Source organism: Pyricularia oryzae, chromosome 2, assembly GCF_000002495.2.
Source record: "Pyricularia oryzae 70-15 chromosome 2, whole genome shotgun sequence".
In the NCBI taxonomy this organism is placed as follows: Eukaryota; Fungi; Ascomycota; class Sordariomycetes; order Magnaporthales; family Pyriculariaceae; genus Pyricularia; species Pyricularia oryzae.
The window spans coordinates 1,738,723-1,763,598 of NC_017850.1; the positions used below are offsets into that span (position 1 = coordinate 1,738,723).

The following is a 24,876-nucleotide window of genomic DNA, read 5'->3' on the forward strand; positions in this document are numbered from 1 at the left end:
GACGCGTATGCCGTGTCATGCCATGCCACAGTGATCCACAGAAAATCGAGGCTCGAGTTGAAAAAAGTTGTAATTGACAGGCAGGCCGCGGCGCTTATTTGGCAGACAAAACCGTGGATTTGGCACGTCACCTGAGGGTTTGCCCAGCCTTCTAAACCCGGTCCAAACCAGAAAATGACAAAAAAAAACTTTGTTTGAAAAAAAAACCCCGATCGTCACAAAGATCCCCCAAGCATGAAGGGTCCTGCTGTGCCCCGATAATCCAATCTACCTTGCGTGGTAATACCGAGGAGACAAGCAAGGTTGTGTGGCAAGGGTAGAGGCAAAGTCTCGAGCATTCCTCAGACGAGATTTGCATACTCTGCATGGTTAGAAGAGAAAAAAAAACAAGGCACCCTCGAATGCATAACATACTTGTAGCATGATGTTTTATAGGCTGCTGCTAGATTCTACCGTCGAATCATCACAGCTAGCTGCACGGGCACAATTGACTCGATGCGTCAGGCCAGGGCGGCAAGCTACCCAGCGCCACCACTATACTGCGGCAAATACACACACACTTCAGTTCGGCCAATAGCACTACAGAGAACAGCTCTCATCTCTACTTGCCAATTAGGTATCTCCTTGGGGCGATGGGGGTTGGAGGAAGAGAGGGGGGATCATCGTCGTCCTCGCCGTCGTCAAACCCTGTCCTTTTGCCGGGGTCATGTCGTGCCGCGCTAGTGCCAGACTAGAGGTGGGCGATCGGCCGAGGAAGGAACCACGCGGACGATGCTGGCCATGGTACGGCGGTAAGTTGAGAGAAGTGCCAACCGCTAGTCTGATGAAGTCGCCTTGGCACCGAAAGGATGAAGAGGTGACCGGAGATGCACACTTGGATCGCTGGGACCCTTCCATCTGTGTGGGTTGAGGTTGGAGATTGTCAGCGACGCCCCGCGTGCAAACGCCCCCGAAAATTTTTGCGCCCTGACCTTGGCTGGACAATGTATAGGTGTAGTAGCTATGCATGGGTGGTTTATGATTATCGATCGCATCTTTTCTTGTGTAATGTTAGTTGTATTTGGCGGTGAGCATGTGCAACCACTTCACAACCCAGTCACCCGCTTCTTATTCGACGTCGCCTTGGTCGCATGCCTGGCACGCTCGAACCACCCCGGTCAACCCAAACTCCGTGGTAGGCAGGAGGGGTTCTATCCGTATTATCTGGCTGCCGCAATTGATTGAAGCTTGTGTCCGCTGTCGAAAGGGAAGAAGGCCCTTGGACTGCCAAGCCTACCGGGCCAACCCCAGATGATGGACCGGGGTACGGCAGGCCTCATAGTGGTGCCGACCAATAGATAGTACCACGTAACTGCAAAGGTCTGAGTTGAGTCAGGAAAAAAATGTCGATGGCCCGCAGATTGTCGCTGGCCCGCATGGTTGGTGCACTTGATGACGGCGATTCAGCATAGGGGCAAGCAAGTGGATGGAATAATTCACTGATACTTACCAGTTAGTTATATAGGTACCCTTGTTGACACCTAAGGGATGATGTAAATTGTCCTTCCAGCCCAAAAAAACAAACAAACAAACGAATCGCTATATTCATCGTACAGTAATCAATTGCACTAATCAATGAGGTAGGTGGATGCGACAAGCCGAAACCTGGTAAATAAATGTAGGTAGGGTATGTTCGTGGCATGATGATGATGTCGTCTTTGCTTTTGCTTCCGAATTTCTACCACATGCTGCATGGCTGCATGATGCAGCAGCATCCATGGTGTGTGGCGCGCAGCATCATGAGCAGCAGCAAGATGCGCTGCCGAGACGGCCATAGCAAGTTATTGACGGCTTTTGAGAAAGAAAAAAGATATAAAGAAAGAAACAAAGGAGGAAAAAATAAGGAGAATACAGTCACATATTGCGGCAGTCTGCAAACGGGTGGAGGCAATGACATAATGGTTCTCCAGTAAGAAGTGCGTGCATGTATAATATATCTCCAATCCTGTCGCACGCAACTTGGCTCACATCAAGAGAAAACCACAGGTAATTATAGTACAAGTGGCTAGGACTGCATACCTAAGCAGTATGTCGCAGAAGATATGGGGTTCTGGTGTCCAAAGACAGAAAAAGGTGGACTCTTGTTAATATGGAGACAAGGACGGCCGCGCAGACGAAATCCCCCCACGCATTGCGCAAAGGTCTGCAAGATGTCGTCGCCGTCGTTCGTTGTTGAACAGATGCTTTACAAATCCTCCGGTCATTGGTTTGGTGCATTAGTAACCCCATGCAAGCAAAAAAAAAAAAAAAAGAAAGAAAAAGACCAGCATACTGAAAGGCACAAGAAGGGGTTTAGAATCAGACTGTTGAGAGTGGCTTGGAACAAGGAGAGTTTGGAGGTAGTCGATGGCATGCTGGTACCCCACCAAAGTAAATAACCCATCAGAGTCGAAGAATATTTAGGTGGGTAAATATTAATTACTTCGTAGGTAGCCAGCCAACTTGAGAAATGAGGGACAAAAAAAAAACCCATTCGAAATGCATGACCGCGTGGGGGAGCCTCGCAGCAACAAGACCCCACACCAAGCCAGACGCCAGCCGTTTGCCCGTGGCAGTCGCTGCCAAGAAAGGCAAAAGATGGGCCTAATTTTGGACGTTGTTGTTTTCTGCGAGGCTAACAAGTGACGCACAGACCTTTCACAGCATCGCGTGCAGGACGGCTAAGAAAAGGGACCCTGATCCTGGCCGATAACGCTTTGTTCAAGCAAGGGAATGGTTGTTCAGCAAGGGTATGGGCTGTTTTTGTTTGCTGTATTTATTTTTGCACCGGTTACAAGAATAACCAGAGAATCATTTTTGTTTCATTGTTTTAGTAAAACCGTATAAAAGAAAGAAAGAGCCATCTCGCCGTGGATCCGGAAATGCAATAAACTAAATGTTCATCCAAAGAAATAAACTTGGACGAGTTGTTGCTGACTGTCTGATCAAATGTGCGATAACATGAGGTGGTTGTTCGACAGCGATACGTTGGTTTTGTTGGTGTGCTGGGAAATTTCATCAAAACATTAGGGGGGCGTGCAACCTTATCACCCGGTAGCTGCTTCTGAATATCCATTGCGGCTGCTCTGTGGCACCCGTAATTTCGCGGCAGTAGCCACTAACGAAATGGGCATCGGAATGCGGCAGCGCACAAGCGGGAATAACAACAAACACTTCAAGCTCCCCTCCAACAACAAAGAAAAGCATTTTGAATGTCGGAAAGGCACGAGAGGGACTCGAGTGAAACCTGATCTTGTTCAACTTCTGCGGCATTGTCTTATCTCTCGGTGTCGGTTGGACGATCATGGCTAGTCAGCCACGAATTGAAGAACACAATGCCAAGCGATCCTCGGCGGCGGCTTCAGTAACTGGAACTGTTGAGCCCACGTTGTCATGTCCACCAAGACTAGATTCAATCAGGCCCGTGTCACTTGCGACATACGAGATATATGACATGTACAGGACCGCAACCTTGAAGTAGAAAAGAAAAATAGTACTGAGACACGATGCAGCGCTGCAGAGCGCGCCTAGACTAGGTGCAAATGGCCCTCCCCAACTGCAAAATCAGAAAAAAAAAAAATTATTGGCCAGATGATCGTTCCTTCTGACGGGGCCGCAAGGGGCCAGCAGATGAGTGGCTCAACTGTTTCGTATCATTCGGTCTAGTCTAGTCATTAGAGTGAGTTCCTGATCTGATCTGGCCTGCTCTTTAAGCGCTCCGCGAGAATGGACCGGTTCAGTAAACAGGACATGAATACAAGGTAAGTAAAGTCGGTCAAGCCTCACGTTGATGGCGACAAGAAAAAAATTCATCCCGCAAAGTAACGGTCAGTGTCGGGCCAGAGAAAAAAATGCATTTTATTTGCCAGTGTTGATTGATAATTTGTGCTTGACGCCCATCTTCACTTGGACAGAAAGAAGGCTTTCCAAAGACAGGGAGGGGCGGCGGGGTCGAAAGTGAACCACTCGACCCCCGGTACCACACCCTCGCAACATCCCTATAGCAGACCTTTTGGCGGGGTCCGACAGGGTTACCCCCGGACCTTTCCATGCTGAGAAAAGCCTTGGAGATTGGAGACTGATACCACTAGCAGCCCCGATCCAGGGTACCCCCCGGGCAAGCTGGTCGGCTGCGTCTTCAATAAAGACGCTACCAGGCCCCGCCTGCATATTTGCTTGAGCGTAGCGCTCGCTCCCGGTATTCTTTCTCATTGACGACCGACTTGACTTGCATCGCAACATTCGACAGTCATCTTCCCTCCTCCGTATTGCTGGGAGAGCGGGATAGCATCAAAGTTATTACTTCAACCGCCTCCATCGTTGTCGCCGCAGCCGCTGCTGTGTTTTATTTCGTGAGGCTCGATACCACCGGGTATCGCCGACCTCCGTTTTCCAGAGTTCTCGAGTCCACCGCGAAGTGGGAGGTAAGCCAAAAATTTCTTTTTCTTCTGGTTTCCTTGCCTACACTTGAATATCTATCGCCAAAAAAAATCAAAAATCAAAGATCCAATCACCGTGTACATCGCCGTGCGCTCGTTCCCTTCGCATCCAGCCAGCCTCGTTCTCCTGTCTGCCACTTCACCTTTCACGCCCGGTCCCATCATGTACACATATGCTCTTGAGATTGCACTCCGCCAGGAGTTGAATCATCTGTGCACGGCCGCGTACCTTTCTGTGTGCTGTCACCCGCTGTGTCGACACTCAACGGCAGATTCAACTCTTCGGCGTTTTGTCAGACAAATTGTCCACCTGTTTGTCTCGCCCGTGACCCAGCTTCCTTGGCGGCTGGTTGCTTCTCGGGAAGCGCCCGGCGAACCATAACCCCGCATAGTCAGCTGTCTTTGAGTCTTTGACTCTATGGCGCCATCTGCCTTTACGCCCTGATTTGCATTCCTCTTATCTCCTGGTGACTACGGCTGTTCGGCTACCTCCAACCACAAATTCATTCAACTGTTCATATGCGAATATCGCCTGGCTTCAGAACGTCCATCAACTGGATTGCAGAGAAGCACAAAAACCGAATACAGCCGATCGACCGACAAGGCAACCAATCTGCACCCCCTCCAGTCTCTGATCTTTGCAGGACTGCCGCAACGATCACCCCTATCGGCATCGCAACGAAAAACCTATCGCACCCCCAGGCCGCCACAAAACGGGTACTTGCCAACCTTTGACTATGGCTGCATATGACATACGCACACAGCCTTTGGCACCTCTACAGTGACCAATGACGAATCCCACCTGATTACACTTCACATATCCCTGCACACTGCGTTGAAGACATCCCTATTTTGTTATAATCCACCCACGGAACAGGCACCATTGTGCCCGTTCATAAGCCTAGGTCTACTATTTGACCAGATAGCTGACTTGTGATATTGAAGCAGGAGTACGGTACAGGCCCTACTTACCTCCAGTCAGTGCCTCGAGAATCGCCGTATCTCGCCGGCTTTTTTCGGAACATCAACGAAACCCATAATATCCTACCGCGCTCGATGGATCCGTAAATCAAGCGCGCTACCGGGAAACAAAAATGGATTCGGAAGACGGGGAGTTGTTCATCAAGGTTGGTCCCGTCTGACTCTGACAAAAAAGAAAAACATCTGGAGGAACTTGTTCTAATTGCAATGTGTAATAGCAACTGGCTACATTTGTGCGTACGCACGAGAAAGCGTTAGCCAACGCTCTGCAATTCAGGCGCCAAAATCTCCCAAGGCATGGTTCATCACAGAGCGTCTCGTCGATTTCGACGAGCAACATTGCCACGTCTCCGACAGCCATGGAACGACCCGCCACATCTTCCTCCGCCTCAAGTACCCTCGCCGCCGCTCTGTCGTTAGGCACCTTGAGTTTTACCTCGGCCTCTGTCAAGTCAGCAAAGCTGGCATTGACTTCACATCACCTTTTTTACCTCCTCTCGCGTTTTGAAGAGCTGGGCATACCTGTTGGACCAATGAAGGTCCGCCTTGAAAACCTTCACGACAATTCTTCTTCGGCCAACTACGTCTCATTCCTCAGCCAGTCTCAGCGAACTAAGAGCCGTGAGTCTGATGTGGGATCTATACGCTCCGTGTCTAGCATCCGGAGCGTCATGTCCGGCATGTCGGCTTTGTGGGCAAGTTTTGGAATTGGCAGCGGCGTGTCTGCAGCCCGTACAGAAAGGCAAAAGGCTGCCATACAGGCCGATTTGAAATACTTGTATTCGGCTTTCACCAAAATCCCTTGCCTGAAGCTCGCTCCTGACTGGAGAGCACGTTTGATTAGGGGCTACGAGGAGTTTCCCTTTGACTCGGCCGTCCCGCTTTACGTGTTCAAGAATGTACAGGCTCTTGAGGTGTGCGATATGGACTTTCGACACTTCTTTGGGTGGGACAGGATGGCCGATCAGCTGCGATCGCTGACACTCAAGCGTGCAAGCATCGATGATCCCGCCGATATTTTAATTGATATTGTCCTCGATGACATGGATAAACGTCGAAGGCGATCTTCAAAGACGCAAGCCTCGCCCACAACGCCCTGGGGAGCCGGCGCTTCCAGCCCCCGACGAACCCCTGCCGCTGAACACAATGAATCACATAATTCCACTTCGGCGCCTGGCTCCCCCCAGCCAAGGTATTCCACCGGAGACCTACAAATCGGCTCTCTGAACAGCGAGGCAAGCATGGGTGGCAAAGACGATACATCAGACGACAGCAGACGGCCTTCACTCGTCAGAGCTGACAGTGGTGAACCTTCTACATCGCCGTCGAAATCATCACGGCCGAGAAGCCACTCGCCAAGAAGGCCCACGAGCTCGAGGAACTCGACCTCTCACGTCCGCACTTCCCACAAGATCCGTCGTTCGGGCTCTGGAAGTTCCCACTCAAGTCTCTCGGACTCATGGCACGGCCATCACCGAGGAGGGAGCACCTCGAACCTGCTATCTGTGGGAATTTTGCCAGCATCGAAATGGCGATTTTTGAAGCATTTGAGCCTCGCCGACAATTCGCTCACTTGCATTTCTGCCACCAGCCTGGCCCCCTTGTCCAACACGCTTCATTCACTCGACCTGTCAGCCAACCTCTTCACCCAGATACCCGACAGTTTAGCCACTCTGACAGCATTACGAGCTCTCAACCTCTCCCACTGCATGATAGACTCACTGCACTCCCTTTTGAGGAATCCTTTGCCGGCCATCACTGCTCTCAACCTTCGTGCCAACAGGCTTCAGTCAATCGCCGCTATTGAAAAGCTGTATCCTTTGGAGCGATTGGATCTCAGGGACAATAAGTTGACTGACCCCATGGAACTCGCTCGGCTGACCAACATCCCCGACTTGCGGGAGGTGTATGTCGAGGGAAACCCATTCACTCGAACCCACAAGGACTACCGTGTCACCATCTTCAATCTATTCCGCCAGACCCCAGGCTACACTGAGGATATCACCATCGATTCCACAGGACCCACCTATGCAGAAAAGAAGCAGCTGGTTGATCGTGTTCCCCTTCCGCCTGCGGTTCCTGTTGTCAAGCCCCGCGCCTCTGAAATACCCGCAGTCGATGTCCTGAAGCCGGCTATCATCTATGAGACGCCAAAGGAAGCATCCGTGCTACGTAAGGAGCGGCCACGGCCCAAGGCAACGGCCAGCGAAATCAACACGAATTCGACCCGCCGCAGACGAGCCCCGAAGAGGCGCATCGTAGACTTGGCCACAAAGGAATCTTTGGCTGCGAACGGACAGCCTACCGAGTTTACATCCCAGCTAGTGAAGAGTTCTCAGGGTCGTGTTATCTACAAGGAGGACAACTACCGCATTTCACAAACGGCAGATTCACAGTCGCCACAATTGAGTGCGCCTGTATCAATCACCAAGGTACCAGCCACAACCCAAGAGGTACCACGCATTAATACCGGCATCCTCAAGACGGATGCTGCGAAGCAACCCGTTGTCGTCGCCTCACACGAGCCAGAACCCTCGTGGGAGGCCTCGCCTCCTGTCGACTGGGATGCAGGTGGCGAAGTCTATAGGCGTAAAATCGAAGAGCTGCGCGACAAGGTCGGCCAGGGCTACCTGAGCGTACTCAGCGAGGAGGGCTGGGATACATCACGGCACCTCCAATCACACTTCCAAGATGTGCAATTCGGGGCACCGAGTCCTGCCATGCGCCAGGATCCGACAGCGCCCCGGGTTGTTCAGCCTATACACGCCGGGCGCACACTTGGTTGATCTATCTCATCATACCATAATCTCAATCACCTACAAATCTCTCTTCTACGATATCCCTATCCACAGATTTGGAACTGAGCCTCGTCTGATCCGCTCCTCACACTCCTCCATATGACTTTTTACTCTTTTTTTTCACTTTCATTTCGGCTGTTTTACTTATTTTTATCAATTTGCATTGTTCAGCATAGCGTATAGGCGTTTGGTATGGGAAGCGGTTATTTGATTTAAATGATACAAGATTTTCGGGCTTGTCTTTGTTCGAGATACTCCTCTCATTGTTCGGATTGTTACCTGGTTATATTTGAAAACTTGGCCCAAGTGCCTGTTGATGACATCGGCGGACAGTTTTTTTCAGCTAGAAAATATGAAGTTGCCGGCTTTTTGTTGACAAGGATTTCAAACATTCAAGAACCGCGTATGAAATGCATCTTTTTAATACACAACTCTTGTGCGTAATGACTTGATGTCTGTTTTCCCAAATTTTTACCCAGTGCATGACCCGTGCATTCATGCTAGCCATCCAAGGTCTTGGTCTTGTCCACTACTGTATTTTTTGCCCTGATGGTGTTGTTATCGGCCGCCCAGCCTGGCAACGACAGGTCCATTGGCTTTGCATGGCTCGACACATGTGCTTGCATGATCCATGATTCAAGGCCAAGGGTAACTAACTTGAGGATCAGGTCTCGATCGGCGTGAACTACCGAGCGATGCTGTCCCATTTTGTCGTAGCCTTTGCCCGAAAACTATCCAGCCTCGTGCCTTCAGCGCCAGTTTGCCTCATTGTAACTTATCCGAACTGATACGATTGCTTGCCAGTTGTGGTTCGGAACAATCGGCTGCTTGTCCTCATTTTGCAAGTTTCACATTTATGCCATGTGCTGACGTGGCCGGGGAAGCGGAATCCCTTCCTGCGTCGAGAAGATGAGACGAGCAGCCAAAGCAGGTTGGTGTGCGCACGTCACTATTCTGGATTAAGAATAACGCTCTCAGAGGTGGGCATATTCCGGGATACGAACATGCACAAACGAATTTGTCACGAATGAACGTATATATATATGTGCTCTATCCTGAGACGATGACACAAATCCCCAAAAGAAAACATAAATGTAGGACGATAAATTAAAGGTATGTGCAGGAAATAGATAATACAATGAAACAGCTTTCAAGCTGTCTCATGACAATTTCTAGTCTGGTCTGGTCTACCAAGTCCTAGGTCCAAAGATTTGCCCCTCGGCCACGTGTTTCCTCACAGCCGTGTCGGTGAAATCCATCGTGGTCTGGACGATGTCGTTGCCCCACCACTTTGGCGGGTTGATGTTGTTGAGCGTAAAGGCGAAGAAGATGACGAGGGTTGCGAGGCCAAGGCCGAGATCCAATCCCGAGCTGGTAAGGAAGTTGAGTCTGCTCCACCAGTTGAAATGTCTCTTCTTGATTAGGTACTGGAAGACGAAGCCGACGATGCCCCAGGTGAGGTAGTTGAGGGGGCTGGCGGGCGGGATAGCCGCGCTACCGCCAAAGATGAGGGGAGACATGAGGAACCTCGCAGGGGACTTGGGCCACTTGCGGACGTAAAAGTAGATCATGACAGGGACCACGGCGCCGATGCCGAAGAAGATCATCAGGCTGGAGTAGATCTGGCCGGGCGAGAACATACGGGCCGGACCGATAAGGCCCCAAATGACGGATGCTGAACAGATGTTTGGTGGAGATCAGTCATATGTTTAGACCCATAATCGCAATGTCTTGCGCAAAGGGAAAGGGTTTTAAACGTACCTGAGAAAAAGACCTTGCCACCTGGGCAAGTAAAGCGCTCAGCTTGAGTCGGCGTGCAGACGCCGTCTATGTGCTTCAGAGCAAAGTTGAGAACTGCAATTTGGATGAAGCATGAAAAGGTTGTGGCCACAACCTGACACATGAACATTGTCCGCGGAGGGATCTTCATGTAATGGCCGAATTTGAGGTCTCCGACAAAGCCCAAGGCTTGGGACATGGTGATGTAGCCAAAAGTCTTGAAACTACAGATCCCCATGCGACGGTTGTCAGTGGTTGATTTCTCTCTGTGAGCCGAAAATGTCCGGCGAGTAGACTTACATCATAAGAGCCAAGGGGCGGCCAGGCTGGATATAACCGTATACGAACTCAGTCAACACGTTAAGACCGATCTGGTTGTTCGTAACAGCTTGAATAATGCCGATGGGAAGCGAAAACGCAAAGGATATTGCGACAGCGAGTAAAAAGGACCACCAGGACATGTTGGTCGGGTACGCAAGTACCGTGACAAAGCCGATAACCAACATCTGAGAGGACAACTTTCGTCAGCATCTTGAATAACACGTAACAGAAACAGACGGTGCCGTAATAGTACTGAGACTTACAATAGCAAAGAGTATCATGTACCACCATGTAGGAGCCTCGACATACTTGCGCATCAACTTCATGTGGATATCCTCGGCTTCATTGGTTGCATTCTTGTACTGCAGCCAGATTGTCTTGCGGTGATGCAGATAAGTGTAGACAATTAGGGATGCAATGGCTGCGAAGGAGAGCCCGTACGTCAGAGCAAAGGTGGTGCTCAGGAACAGCGGCGAATATGCCTTGTATGCCTCCTCGCTGAGGGTGAAGTCCTTGGTGATAACGCGGGTGACATTGTATGGAGATCCAGTGTTATCGTAAGTGCTAGAGTCGCTGATTGGCAGAAAGTCTGCATACCATGTGTTGGTGTAGTGCAGACCGGATGCGAGGATGATAAAGAAAAGAACGACACCGATAAGAGTGTTGGCGATGGCGTACCTGTCGAGGACAGTCAGTATATATGGTATCTTTGAGAAAGTAGGTTCAGGAGTCAAGGCGACTTCATATCTGCCCAGCCAGGTGTGACGGCGACGACTAGGGGGTTGGGTCGTCAGTGGTAGCGGAGAACTCACCAGGGCGGGATCATGGGCGAGCCGACGAAACCGACGATTTGTGACCAGTCAAAAGTGATGGGAATCAGAGACAAACCCGTCAAACCTCCAAAGAGCTGGTTGACAACGGGGTTCTGGGGAGCTATCCAGGTGGCAAAGGCGAATATGCTCAAGAACTGGGCCAAGAATCCCGGGATAAAGTAGTAGACAAAGGAGCACAGGGTTATGATGCCAAACCACCGGTAGCGTGGCATGGAACCGCCGATGATGGTCGGGTCGTTTGGCGGCGGCTTCTCGTACATGGCGTTCATCAAGGTCACGCCAACCAGGTTCGCGGGCCAGATCATGGACGCAGGATAGACCAGGAATTTGCGCATCATACCCGCGATGCCGTAGCCCAGAGACTGGGTCGAGATCATGAGCATGAGCTGCCACGCGATACCAAAGTCTTGCTTGTAGAAGACAACCTGTGCAAGGATGATGTCTGTGGCGTAGGCTACACTGAACGACACTCCGGCCATGACCACAATGATGGTGTGCTCCTTGATGTTGAAAGGACCGGGATTGAGGGACCAGGGGATGCCGAAGAAGCTGAACTTGCGTTTGGGCATCACCTTTGCCCAGCCGTGACCAAGGGGCCAGGCGATGATCTGGGCAATGAGGGAGCTGAGACTGATGGAGGGAGATCGGAGAGAAAAGAGCGTGTTCATCGAGGCTCCGATGACGACCAGGAACAGCCCGATGGTCCAGGCACGAACCGTGTTGCAAGGCAAATCTTCATCATAGTTTCGAACTGCCGCCCGCACCTCCGGGTAGGGCGAATCCTCTTCTGTGCTGATCTCCTTGTCCGCCGAAGACCTCTCGGGATCGGATCGGTTTGTCGCAGCCGTACTGTAATCGTCGGGCAGATTCGGGTCTAGGAGAAGTTCGTATTCTGATCCTTCATCTCCTTCATATTCATCACCATACGGAGTGCGGGAACTAGACTCACCCCACATAGAGAGGCGCTCTTTGATGTCGTCCACGGGGGGCTTGTCCCGACTAAGCACGGTTATACCCGAGCCGTCGTCCTCATATCGAGAAGACCCCGTGTCGCCGAGCACCTCCCGCCCACTGACCTCCACCGACGCCTTTGGCTCATCTTTGCTGCTACGATCACCGCTTCTGTTCTTTATGCCGACCATCTCCACTAGAGTAGCCGTCTCAGACGGCTTCTCCATTGAGGATGACGATGATGACGGGGCCATTTTGTCTGAAAGAAAGACACTCGATGGACTCCCAGCCGGTCAACAGCAGAGGGGGTTGTGCGATATGATCGTTTCTATGTGTGTTGCAGCAGAGAAAGATGATGCCATGCAGGCCGTCGCGTAGAAGTGCAGCAGACTATCTATATGTGGGGTTTTTCTTCATCCGAAGTCTCCCTGTTGAACTGCGTATGTACCCAGCTCAAGTCCCAAAGACCCAGATCCCGGTTTATCAGGGCACCGAGTTGTGTGAGAGTTTGAGCCAAAGTGCTTCAACCCTGGATGAAAATGAAGCGCTTGGCCCGAGGGTGGGATGCGATTGATGGGTCACAAGACAAGATGGCGTCGTTGTGATCGGGAATCCCAGTCGCAGCTTGCACGCGAACCTGTCAAGCAAAGACTGGACGCAAGATTCTTAAGGGGTAAAGCAGTAACGGGTCGTGATTGATACGGCGAGCGAGAGAATGGCCGCAACGAGAAGAGTATTTGACAGCTGCTTGGCTTGGCTTGGCAAAGCAAGAGCTAGCGCTCTCCAGATTATTTCAGGAACTTCTGGACGTGCAAAACTGGTCTCAATGGGCTGCCGAGGTGTACAGTTCAGTGCTGAGGGGGGCAACCAATGCTGCGTTAGGTAAGGTAGATAGATACCGTTGGTATCTCCTGGAGAAGTACAAACCAAGGCACCTAGATCACTCGCGTATCTTGCAGAGGACACGAGACGAAAAAGTTTGTCCAAACTCTACAGCAGTAGGTGCAGAAAGCACTTTGGCAGCAGCCCCGAGCAATAGCTGCTATGCTGGTTGCTGACTTGACTCGAGACGGAGACGTTCGTCAAGGCGTATAGACCAACCTCATGAGGAGAAAGTCCGGACTGGACTGGACTACCAAATAGATAAGGCGGGCTTTGGAGATTTCGAAACAGAGGTGAGGCGAGAAACTGTCCCTGCAGACTTTTGGGCTCAGGGAAACTGCTTGGGTCGCCTGGCCCTGTCTGAATCTGTACGTTTGACTTGAAGAGGGGTGCTGCATGGAGACGGGATGAAGGCCAGTGGCTGTTAGTAAACCGTTCTTCCACGTAGTCTAAGCGAATTTGCCCCGACCTGTTCGCAAGCCCTGGCTGGTACTGATATGTGCCGAAGACCTTGCGGAGAAGATGAACAGGGACAACAGCTGATGTTGTCGGTTGGCAAATAATCGCCTCCATTCCCATGCCATGGATGCAGAGGTCTTCCTTGTGCAGAACACGACGTTGCATGTCGCAAAAAACTCACCGATCCTGTACCACGTTGAAGATAGATTGGCAGCGTCTACACAATAAGTAAAGACCTAGCGCTGTGTGATAAATGAAGCGGCAAAGTTTTTTTTTTTTTTTTAAAGTTGAATGAAGCCACTTCTTGCTGTCGTCTCAAGTTCTTTTGGCTCTAGTAAGGTCAGGAGGTTGACGGAAACAAATGCAAGTAAAAGAAGGTGAGCTGAACCTACCCTACCTTGAACTTGAAAGCTAACTAGGCATTACCAGCACACCCAGCGCAAAGGAACAAACAATTGAAACTCGGAAACAGTAGGTAGGTAATGTTCCTTGGTCTTAATTCTCCGGATTCGGAAAGTAATCTACGCCAGTTTGGTTTGTTGAGGGGGTTGTCGCGTAAAGTGTGATTGAATTCCGGTTTTGAAGACGTGGCTATTATTTTTGTTTTTCCTATTCAAACAAAACCCCAAGTGTTTATTCAGGGTCGTTGCCCGAATCGAACCTCAATAGTTCTGTCCTTTCCGAGTCCCAACGGGTTACACCCTGCCTTGCCTGCCTGCCCCTTGTCAGAACTGAAAATGAGCTAGCTATTAAGCACGTGATTTGCATTGGAGCAAGATCTTATTTTGGAAGGCCTAGAACTAGATCTAGAACTTTAGAGCCAGCTTGCAAGGGGCCAGGTTCCACCGTTCCAGGCAGATTGACGTCCATGGTTGGCGATTGGCTATCGCCAGCAAAAACTCTCCAGAGTAATGGCTCCACCCTTATTACAGTAAAAGAGCTTCTTGTCTTGGATTCCATCTTTGACTTACGAAGTACCTCCCTAACCAAGCTAACTTTGTGATACCTGGCGAAGCAAGTCTGTGCCCTTGCAGTTGATAACGTTGGTTATAAACTCAAGGTTGACTTTATTGACTGACGATCGAATACAACAACCGTCGCACCGACGCCTCCAACAGCACCGGAGAATTTTGTTCGCCTTGAGCAGTTCCCGGGAGATTGATGCACGACGCAATCCATCGCTGAGGGATTCCCTGTCAGTGCACACGATCCAGAGACCTCCAAAACGCACGACCATCAAGGGCATGGACCAGCAGACCAAAGTTGCTTAGAGATAGACGCGCGGTTTTTTTTTTGGTTTCTTTTTGTTGGTTTCTCCTTCCCGGGGTCCATAGATTGTCTGATGCTTCCAACCCTGCGTGGGAGCTAACTTGCCCGATTTGGCGTTTGGTTGCTTATCTCGAGACGAGAGCTACACAAACCTTGTTCCGCTCCCGTCTGGGAAATGTCTCTGAGGCGAGTCGTCGTCACGGGCATAGGCGCCGTCACGCCCTTGGGCGTGGGAGCCCAGCGATCCTGGCAGCGGCTAATCGCCGGGGCTTCGGGCATCACGAGTGTCACGCACCTTGAGCCGCTTGACAGGTGGCAGGAGCTTCCCAGCACCGTTGCAGGCCTGGTGCCAACTTCTGCAGCTGCAGACGCAAATGCAAATGCAGCAAAATCACATGGAGGTGCAGGCGACGTAGACGGCGGCAAGGCTTCGGGACTGTGGCGTCCCTCGGACTGGCTCGACGCCACGGACCAGCGACGTATGTCCAGGTTTGCCCAATATGCCTTGGCCTCGGCTGACATGGCTTTGGAGGATGCTCGGTGGATGCCGGAGACGCCCCATGATCTCGAGGCGACTGGAGTTTGCTTGGGAAGTGGTATTGGCAATCTCGAGGAAATCTACAATACAGCACTGGCCCATCATAAACATGTGAGACTAGAGCAGCCCATTGATGACGCACGCAGGCACGCATCTCGGAATCCGTGCCGCCGTAGAGAGGAACACAAGCTAAGAACTCGATTTGCTACGGACTGTAGGGTTACAAAAAAGTATCACCACTGTTCGCCCCCAAGATTCTCATCAACCTGGCTGCCGGTCATATTGCGATGCACCATGGCTTCCGTGGCCCAAACCATGCCGCGACCACTGCATGCACGACGGGTGCCCACTCCATTGGTGATGCAGCGCGCTTTATCGCGTTCGGGGACGCAGACGTTATGGTTGCGGGAGGCTCCGAGTCGTGCATCCACCCGCTGACCTTTGCCGGATTCGCGAGGTCCCGATCGTTGTCGACGGCTTTCAATGACAACCCTACCGCCAGCTGCAGACCATTTGACGAGAGCCGCGACGGCTTCGTAGTTGCCGAGGGTGCAGCCGTCGTAGTGCTCGAGGAGCTTGAACATGCTCTACGTAGGGGGGCGCGGATCCTGGCCGAGCTGAGAGGATATGGATGCAGTGGCGATGCGCACCACATGACGGCACCGAGGGAGGACGGATCTGGTGCTCTGGCGGCCATGAAAAAGGCTTTGAAGCATGCTGGAGTCAGGCCGGCCGAGGTCGACTACATCAATGCCCATGCTACCGGGACTCGGTCAGGGGATGCGGCCGAGGCCCTTGCCATTCGATCTCTCATGCTCGGCGAGGAGGGTCTCGAAAGAGAGGACCAGGTGACAGTTAGTAGCACCAAAGGGTCTACCGGGCATTTGCTGGGTGCTGCTGGTGCAGTAGAGGCTGTTTTCACGGCACTGGCAGTTGCAGAGGTGAGCAACACCATCATATCCGCGTCTTTGCTTACTACTTTACGATACTGGACGCATTTATGGGCGTCTCTGGCTAACTCAACTTGCAGAACCGAGTACCGCCAACAAAGAACCTCTTCAACCCCGGGGTCGGGCCCAACTTCAACTTTGTGGCAAATCAAACCCAGGAGAGGACTGTCAATGTTGCAGTATCAAACAGCTTTGGATTTGGCGGCACGAATGCCTCCCTAGTGTTCTCAAAGCTTGAGCGTGGAATGCAAGGGAGTATCTGACATGGGGAAAGATATTGTGTAATATGCTGTAGTAATACTTAATAATTTTAAGAAGAAGATCGTTCATGTTTGGATAGGTAGGCAGGTAGCTGGTCTTGCTCGTGTAAGCGTAGATACGAGAAGCCGGAACAGATCTATCAAGGGTTAGGGTAAACACCTCACCAGAACGCCATTACCATTACACCTCGCGACTGCATGGACCCACTTGTATTTTTTTATCGCGAATTCATGATGTCGAGCAAAGAAGCTCCAAGCTCAACATAGCCATCGATAATCTTCAGCTATAATCCAGACTTCCCAACATGCTTCCTCTCCAGACGTGTCGGGCCTGCTTAGAGGCAGCTCCGTCAAAGCTCGGGCGACAAGCCCAGCGACAAGTATTACAGACCAGGTCTAGCAGCGCAGCAGCAGCAATAACAGCAACAGCAGGACCAGCGAGTCTCAGATCGAGCCGATCGAGGCAGCACCCACAACAGCAAAGGCCGCTGCACACCACACGCGCCTGTCGAGATGATAGTCCCGGTCTGCTCTACAAACTGATCAAGCGAGTGCCTGGTGTGTACAACCAAACATATCGAGTCTACAACTACGCAAATACCCTCTACAAGTCTCTCGCCAAGCAGGCGCCGTACAAGATCGACCCCAACCAACGCAAGAAGGGTCTCGTGAGGAAGGCAGAGGATGGGGAGGAGATTGGCGAGGGGTCCTCGCCTTGGCATACAGGTTTGTTTTGACCGAAATAATATGTTTACACATATTCAAAGCAGCTTCAAGCTAACAAGACTGCTTTTCAACATACGAACAGAGCTCGGCCTCCCCCCGACTTTCAGCACGTGGGCCCAGGTCACCATGATGCACATGTACCTCGCCGTCGTGCGCTACCGCTGCCTACAACAGGACGCCTTTGAGGGCTCGCAAAAGTCCCTCGTCGACGCCTTCTTCTACGAGGCCGAGGAACGCATGGACGTGCACCACGGCATGAGCTCGCGGTCGCTGCGTCAGCACCACCTCAAGGACCTCTTCGTCGCCTGGCGCGGCCTAATGCTCGCCTATGACGAGGGCATCGTCCGCGGCGATGCCGTCCTTGGTGCCGCCGTGTGGAGGAACCTTTTCAAGGGTAACCCCGACGTCGACGTCAGAAAGGTCGCCGCCGTGGTCAGCTACATGCGCGCCTCGCTCAAGAGGTTGGATCAGCTCAAGGACGAGGAGGCTTTGCTCGAGATGCATAAGGCTTTCCGGACCGACATCAAGGGCGAGCTGCAGTTTGTCGACGTCCCAGCCAAGGAGCTCGTCGGTGTCTTGCCCAAGGCTGGGGAGGCCTAGATCCCGGCCAATGCGGCGGCTACGACTAAGAAGGCGTATTTTTAGGGAGCGCGTCGCCGTATGCGCTTTTGTGGAGTGGCTTTGAGGTCATGAGCAATGATCTGAACATGATGTATTCCCACAATCGTCCAGCACACTCCAGTGGGTGCTGTGTATATTTATATAGCTGTAACAGTAGTTGTACCTTTTGGGGGCCTTGTCGGTTATTATGGCCTCACCCGTTAAAACATGGGTCAAGGTCAAAGTTATGTACTAAAACGCCGCTATGGGGTTGTTGATTCACCCTCTTTTTGGTAGCCATATCATTCACCAAAGAAAGAAAGAGAAAAGGAAAGGGGGGGAAAAAAAAGAAAAAAAAATATATATCAAAAAGTCGATATCAATCCGACCTCTCCCACATCTGAAACTCGTACTGCGTCCCATTCTCCTCTTGCACACCTGCTGGGACCTCCTCGCCCACCCAGGCGTCGTGCTCCTCTTTGGACGTCCTCCTCCAGCCGGTGCCCTCGCCCAGCCGCAGCGCCACCGACGCGTCGCACTCAAAGTCGGACATGACGCTCGTGAAGAGCACGCGCCGCGTCTCGGGCAGGCCCAGGGCCACGTCGTAGATCTGCGCCCCGCCGATGATGAACACCTTGCCCACGGCCTGGCGCTGCTCCCTGAGCTGGCCGAGGTAGGCTAGCGCCTCGGGCAGCGAGCGCGCGTGGATCGGCACCCTGTCGTTGACGACCGGATCCGGATCTGTTGTTGTCGTCGTCGTCGTTGTTGCGGCGGCCGATGACGGCGGCGGTGGGGTCCCCTTGAGCTCCGGAAATGACCGGCTCAGCACGACGTTTAGCCGGCCCTTCAGCGGGCGGAACTTTGGGGGGATGCTGTCCCACGTCTTGCGGCCCATTATGACGGCGTTGAGTGCCGTCGGTGGTTTATCCTTGTGGGGTTGAGGGCAGGGCAAGATGCCCATTATTTTTTTCTCAATCTTTTTTGCAGAAAGCTATTGTTGGACACAAGGGAGGGATCGATACGATTTCACAATGCTCGAGAAGGTATAATACTTACATCTGCCGCAGGGAGACGCTTGGTGACGCGAGCAAAGTATGCCATCTCCTTCTTTAGGCCCGTCCATGGTAGAGTCCCGCCGCGGCCGATGCCCATGTCCCGCGTTGCGGCGAGCACAAGAGTGAGCTCGATTGGTGATGTGGGTGGCATCTTGAATTTAAAAAGAGTTTGTCTTTTTGTTCGGTGGGAGTGATGTTTTGATCTAAATGAGATTCAACTGGTATTATGCCAGTGCGTTGATCCTTTTTCTCTCTCTATGGTATCGCGTTATATATTTAGAACTGGAAGCGACAAGCATTGTTTTTTTGGACTAAAAAAAAAATCTCAATTCGGTTAAAGCCGACTTCGGTTCCGCTGACACGAAATAAATGCCTTCAAAAAAAAACAACCAAAAAAAAACAGCCACTTGGAAGCACCCTGTACAAAACTTTTATTTGTTTTATTTTTCTGACTTAATAACATAAGAGACTCTGGTATATATGTACGTGTATTTACTTGACTCTTTTCATCTTTTTAGCCATTGGCTCTGTAAAACAACATGTTAGCCACCTGGGCAAGATTTTATCAATTACGACCATGAAGTCCATTTTTTCTTTTGTATATTCATAGTATTTCTTCATTCGTCAGACCCTTGGTATAAAGCCACCCCTCCGTAATCACCTCGACGCTTATCTTTTTGATCATGATCTGAACATACACTCCGACTTTTATTGGGTTTCTTTTTTTTTTTTTTTTTTTTCTTATTCTTATATGTTTTTTTCCCCGCTGTCTACTCTCCCACCGCCAGCGGCCATGCACTCTCTATTCATTCTCGCGTCATTCACTATCGCCAACTTGGCCACACCTGTCGTTGCACACCCTCCACAGGAAGCGGCTGATCGGTATGCTCCACAGAACCGAAAAAAATCCGTGGTTGTTTAATTCGGAAATGGGAAGGCGGCTTGGTCGGGGAGTGGGTTCGTGTCTTCAATCCCGGCCAACACACATTTGAGACAAATCAATTGCCCAGACGCGAGATCACCGTCGAGGTGGACGAGAGGTGCAACAAGAAGAGCATATCGCCGAATCTACAAAAGTATGAATTCCAGGCTTTCCGCATATATTCGGACCATCTTCTTGAAAACGAGTGGTTCATGGATAGTTTTGCATTCTGGTTGAATTAAGTTGTCGATAATATTTCCCAAAAGAAAACCCCCCAAAAGGTTCGCGGTCAACAAGAGCGTTGTTACGCTGTAGGAAGTAGCAGGCGGGGTTACAGATTTGTTTAATAAGAGCTAGAACTAGTTAGTATTTACAATTAAAGAACTCCATCTAAAACACACAGTTTACATGATTTTATAGCGTCGATGGGCGGGAGCCACATGTTGCTTGAGCCTTTGAACCAGCTAGAACAGTCTGGTTTAGTTCTAGTTCAGAACTAGGTTTAGGTGACGGGGCAATGGGAGAAAGTATACTGTAAAAGGAAGTTCCCGCCACCACGTTTGTACGGAGCCGTAGCAAGATCCTCACATCTCCATAGGTAGCTAGTCGATATATACATATAATTGCATACTCCCTCCCGCGCTCGCCATGTTAGGCAATACATCATTATATGACGAGTTCAACAGCAACTTCAAATCTCTCCCCCATCAGTCTATTACATGATATGTTAGACTCTGGACCCCTACAACGGTGCAAAAACCAGCAATCTAAACATTAGCAACCAATCGCCACCTCGTTACAGGATGTAACCCCCATTCCCAAGACACCTCCACTCCCTGACACCAACGCTCTCCTCCAACTCGACACACCACCAAAGCACCTCCCTCGCCTTCTCGATCTGCCCGCTCTCCTCGTGCGCCCTCGCCAGGGCAAACCACGCCTCGGACATGTTCCATGCCGAACCCAGTTTCGTCAGGCCCGTCAACAGCCCGTGAGCGCGGTCTCGCGCCGCCAGTCGGTCGACGATGGGCAGGGACAGTGCCTTGTACGGCGCCTGCAGCTCCGACTCCGAGTCCTTCCCACCAGCGGAATCCGACTCGGCGGCGCCCGCAATTTTGTTTCCGGCTTTTTGCTGCCGAGGCTGTGACTTGGTTGGCGTCACTGTCGTCCTCAGACCGAGAGGCTCCTTGGGGAGACTCGGCTGCTCTTGCGGCTTGGGCTTCTGCTCCGACCCGAAAATGGGAAGATCCTGCGCCGACTTGGTGCCCAAGATCAGGTTGTGATCATTGAACTGCAAGCCAGGGATTGTCGGTGGAGGCGGGAGTTTCTCGCTGTACAGATCGAGAAGAATGTTGGACAGGCCGATAGTCGCGGCTGGATGGGCAGGGCAGTGTGTCAAGGCCGACTCGAACTCGGACCGGGCGGAATACGGAACTTCTTTTGCAAGCGATAGGTTGCCCATCTTGACCAAAATAAGGTTAGTTGATATTCACCACAAAAAGTCCCGCCTGCTACCATGCACCGGCTTGGAAAAACTCACCTCGGCCCAGACATCTCCCCACAATTCGTCAATACTCTTGCTGTTTGCCCAGCCTGAATCACCAAAAGCAACCGTCTCCTCTTGGGCTACCACAGCCTCCAAGGCCTGAAGAAGTCTCTGGGCCTCGGCGATAGCGGCTTTGCCATCGTCGTAGAGTCCCGCGCGGCGATAGAATCCCGCAATCATCAGCCAAACCTTGATCAGAATCGTGCTTCTTCTCCGCTGCTCGTTCGACTTGGGGAACTGAATAAGCGGCAAGAGCAAAGGACTGAACTCAATCGAGCCCCTCGACACTTCCGAGAAGTCTGCCGCGGACGTCCTACCCCTGGACGACGATGCAAAGGACTCGGCCTGTGAAAAGGTCCGTGTCAGCGCAACGGGGGCGCCTGCAGACGACGATGGCCGTTTCGGAGCTGAAGCAAAAAATTCGGCAGATGGTCCCATCTCGCTGACCGGAGTGAAATAGCTCTCGCCGTCCACCACGGTAGGGTGCTGCGGGGCAGGCCCAACGCTCGCGGATCGTCCTCGAGTACTATCCCTCTTGCGCAAGCTCTGGCGCCTGTGAGACTGGCTCCTCCCAGAAATAGTCGCGGCCTTCTTGGCATAGTTGGTGTCTCCCACTTCGCCATCTTCCTGGGTGACCTGAATAGTCGGAGCCATACTGTGAGTCGTCGTGGGGCGCGAGGATATGGGCTCGAGTGTAGATGGCTGCCTCGTAGAAGGCCTCCCAGTCCTCTCCTTGTCTGACCTCCCAAATATACTTCCCCTAATGCTACGCATAGTGCCTGCTGAGCTTTTAGGGACCTGCTCTGTCTTGGGTGGGGATGCCTTCTTCTCCTCGACAGTGCCAAATAGTCTGTTGAACAGGCTGAGGAGTTCCAAGCTGGCATTAACAGCAATTTTGGGGCCCTCGAGGAGCTCGACCAAAGCAAGTTGCGTCATCTTGACCTCGAGGATACTCTCTTTTTCGAAATCGTCCATCACATCTACCAAGCCCGCCCCTTGCTCGGCCTCATTGAGATGATCACTCCTAAAGACTTGCTCGCTTCCAAAGAGGACAGAGGGATCCTTGAACTGCTCGAAGGCACCCTCGCATGCGCGAGCGGCCATGACAAAGTCCTGACGTGCACTCAGAAGCAGCGACAATAGATGCCATACCGGAATGAGTGACCGCTCTCTCCAGTGGGAACCATTGTGTAAATCGTTTTGGGTTCCGGGGGACGTCTTGCCAAGAAGGAGAGCCTGTTTGGTAAGCTCTATCGCTGGTGTAAGATCTCTCTGCTCGGCAAGTAAAACACCCAGGGCGAAGATGCCTCTGACATCACCCGTCCTCTTGAGATCACCAGATAGAGACTTCTTGAGGCTCCTGATGGCCTTGGCGTGTATGTCCCCCCTATTCTTTGAATCAAATGTCATCCGTGCCCATTGCGCATTGGCCAGACCAATGGCCTGCCAAGCAAGGGCTATTATCCTCGGGGGCACAGTCTCACCTGCTGCACTGAAGGCACTTTCGTCCTCTCGAAGTGTGTTTCCTGATTCGACTTGGGGCTGAGCTGGGAGTTTGTTGAGAATTTCCTCGAGCTCGGCTGCCAGGCCAACTGCCTTTTCCGAGGCCTGGCGATGACCATACCTGCACAGAATGGCGATGGCAGCAGACACTGTTTCCAGAACTGTAGCCTCGTCGTCCAGACTAGGCTCGGGCTGACCCGACTTTTGCACCCTAGCCTTACCCTTCTTGACGAGCTCCAAGTACGAGTCAAATGCCTTGAAAGCCAGGTCGAACTCTGCCACAGCTACGTGAATGGTAAATAGATGGCGCAGGATTGAGGTAGAGTGGTACGTCTTCATGGACGCTCGGTAGAGAATGTCCAACACTCCGCGGCTGAGTCCTTCTCTGCCACCTGGACCAAGATCCTGATCCCGCCATCCCCTTCCACAGAGAACCCTCCAGTTCTGGCAAGCCAGATGGACGAATTCCTCGATCTCTTCCCTTTCTTCCTCGGCATTTGGGAATTCCGTTTCGTTGAGCAGGAGCGTCTCGTGGATCTTTTCCACGTTTTTCAACTCTGCCCTCAACTGGCTCCTCGCGGACGAGTCGTTGGACGAGGGCGCGACGACGAAGCCAGTCGGAAAAGACAGGTCCTCTTCGACGATGGCGGACAGGGCGGAGTGATACTGACCCCATATGACGCGCCTAGGGATGGAACCGCGGAAACCATAGCCCCCGCCAACGGGGACACCCTTTGCAGACTCCCAATACCTCGCCCACGAGCGGTAGCACGCTAGGCTGTTGGGGTCATCCAGCGTCGTCTCCCCCTTCTCCAGCGAGCTGCTAAACATCATGCAGTATTCCGTCAGGAAGAGTTCCGACCAGTAGCGCAGCTGTTTGCGGGACTTTTGGTTCGTCCACTCGGTGGATATCGACGGGAGGCCATCTCTGAAGACGAGCAGAGCCTCTAGCCGATTGCCAGCTCGAGCTAGCACGTTGGCGCGCAGGTAGGCCGACTTGAGGGCGCAAACCCTCGTCCACTCGGATGCCTGGCTCTCGGATATTTGCTCCGATTCAAAGGCCCTCGGCAACCGGACGGCTGCCAGGTGGTACTCTCCAACGACCCAATGCAGCCACCCGACGCAGACATTTGCCTGGTACTTATCCTCGGGGAAAGACGTCTCGGCGTCGATGGCGGACAGGAGCCGAGGTAATTCGCTTGAGACCTCAAGTTCCTTGCCTTCTGTGGGGGCATTTCCGTCTTTTGTGGCGGGCCGCTCAGCACCGGGCGAGAGCTTCTGGGCGTTCTTCTCTATGGCGCATTCGATCTCGGCGGTCAGGGTCAAGCCTGTTGTTGATGGAAAAGGATCAGTCCAACCGTGTCCGGCAAAGGTACCAGGACATTATCGAGTGGTAGGGTGCGGTACATTTTCGGTCCGGCGCATGCTTTCGAACTTTGCGCACAAGCTCTGGGACGGCTTCCCAATCTCCGTCGCAGCGAGCATCGTCGAGAGCCTGTATGTAGTGGGCGGCTTTCTATTGGCGGCAAAACAGTAAGTATGATTGTCCGATTGTTTAGTTATGAAGGGGACGTGCTGTTTCAAAGGGACCGAGAAGATAATTCAATTCAAAACGGGAGGCTTACACTCATGGCGTCGTGTCTCCCCCCGTTTCACAACGGGCGTCGTGAGGAGTTTAGCTGGGTTGCAGGTCGGTGAGAAGAGAAAATAAAAAGCCTTTCTAGTTCGTTACTGCATGTCTAAACTGAAAACAACAACAACAACAAATCACAACAGGATTTGGCCGCGCGGGTGCACCAAAGTTGCTTGTGCTTGTAGAATGACGTTCTAGACCCAAAGGGTTGACAGCCTTGTAAATATTTGAACAGCTGCTTGCAGATGGGAATTGGTGTGCTGATAGCTTGCAAGTAACTCAAAAGACTTGTATGTTCCAGGGTCAAGTCAGGCTTGTCAGGGACTGGGGGGTGGAGGTGATGTACGTTCCTGGCAGAATGGATACCAGTGCTTGTGTTGGCAGAGAAAAGGTGGATCAATTCAATTCTGCGG

The 24,876-nt window shown here is 51.9% G+C and overlaps 7 protein-coding genes across 7 annotated transcripts; 3 read left to right on the top strand and 4 right to left on the bottom strand.

Moving 5' to 3' along the window:
• Nucleotides 1–4,209: 4,209 nt before the first annotated feature.
• MGG_10199 (leucine Rich Repeat domain-containing protein) lies at nt 4,210–8,675 on the top strand. Its single transcript, XM_003713782.1, has 2 exons — nt 4,210–5,584; nt 5,657–8,675. Exons 1-2 carry the CDS (start codon nt 5,552–5,554, stop codon nt 8,222–8,224), a joined length of 2,601 nt encoding a protein of 866 aa, XP_003713830.1. The 5' UTR covers nt 4,210–5,551; the 3' UTR covers nt 8,225–8,675.
• Nucleotides 8,676–9,423: 748 nt separating this feature from the next.
• Nucleotides 9,424–12,374, bottom strand: MGG_10200 (OPT family small oligopeptide transporter; the record flags this gene model as incomplete). The annotated part of the gene is made up of 5 exons (XM_003713783.1): nt 9,424–9,911; nt 9,998–10,239; nt 10,316–10,521; nt 10,600–11,014; nt 11,149–12,374. The coding sequence occupies 5 exons, from the start codon at nt 12,372–12,374 to the stop codon at nt 9,424–9,426; spliced, it is 2,577 nt and encodes an 858-aa protein (XP_003713831.1).
• A 736-nt stretch (nt 12,375–13,110) lies between these two features.
• MGG_15591 (uncharacterized protein) lies at nt 13,111–13,626 on the bottom strand (the record flags this gene model as incomplete). Its single annotated transcript, XM_003713784.1, has 1 exon — nt 13,111–13,626. The coding sequence occupies one exon, from the start codon at nt 13,624–13,626 to the stop codon at nt 13,111–13,113; it is 516 nt and encodes a 171-aa protein (XP_003713832.1).
• A 783-nt stretch (nt 13,627–14,409) lies between these two features.
• MGG_10202 (3-oxoacyl-[acyl-carrier-protein] synthase 2) lies at nt 14,410–16,559 on the top strand. Its single transcript, XM_003713785.1, has 3 exons — nt 14,410–15,379; nt 15,487–16,209; nt 16,299–16,559. Exons 1-3 carry the CDS (start codon nt 14,906–14,908, stop codon nt 16,479–16,481), a joined length of 1,380 nt encoding a protein of 459 aa, XP_003713833.1. The 5' UTR covers nt 14,410–14,905; the 3' UTR covers nt 16,482–16,559.
• A 131-nt stretch (nt 16,560–16,690) lies between these two features.
• On the top strand, nt 16,691–18,241 carry MGG_10203 (uncharacterized protein). The gene is made up of 2 exons (XM_003713786.1): nt 16,691–17,204; nt 17,287–18,241. The coding sequence occupies exons 1-2, from the start codon at nt 16,784–16,786 to the stop codon at nt 17,802–17,804; spliced, it is 939 nt and encodes a 312-aa protein (XP_003713834.1). The 5' UTR covers nt 16,691–16,783; the 3' UTR covers nt 17,805–18,241.
• On the bottom strand, nt 17,909–19,166 carry MGG_10204 (dihydrofolate reductase). Its single transcript, XM_003713787.1, has 2 exons — nt 18,861–19,166; nt 17,909–18,732 (listed from the first exon to the last, which is right to left on the bottom strand). Exons 1-2 carry the CDS (start codon nt 19,008–19,010, stop codon nt 18,184–18,186), a joined length of 699 nt encoding a protein of 232 aa, XP_003713835.1. The 5' UTR covers nt 19,011–19,166; the 3' UTR covers nt 17,909–18,183.
• A 1,065-nt stretch (nt 19,167–20,231) lies between these two features.
• MGG_08820 (uncharacterized protein) lies at nt 20,232–24,777 on the bottom strand. Its single transcript, XM_003713788.1, has 4 exons — nt 24,456–24,777; nt 24,238–24,346; nt 21,322–24,158; nt 20,232–21,243 (listed from the first exon to the last, which is right to left on the bottom strand). Exons 1-4 carry the CDS (start codon nt 24,459–24,461, stop codon nt 20,578–20,580), a joined length of 3,618 nt encoding a protein of 1,205 aa, XP_003713836.1. The 5' UTR covers nt 24,462–24,777; the 3' UTR covers nt 20,232–20,577.
• Nucleotides 24,778–24,876: the final 99 nt, after the last annotated feature.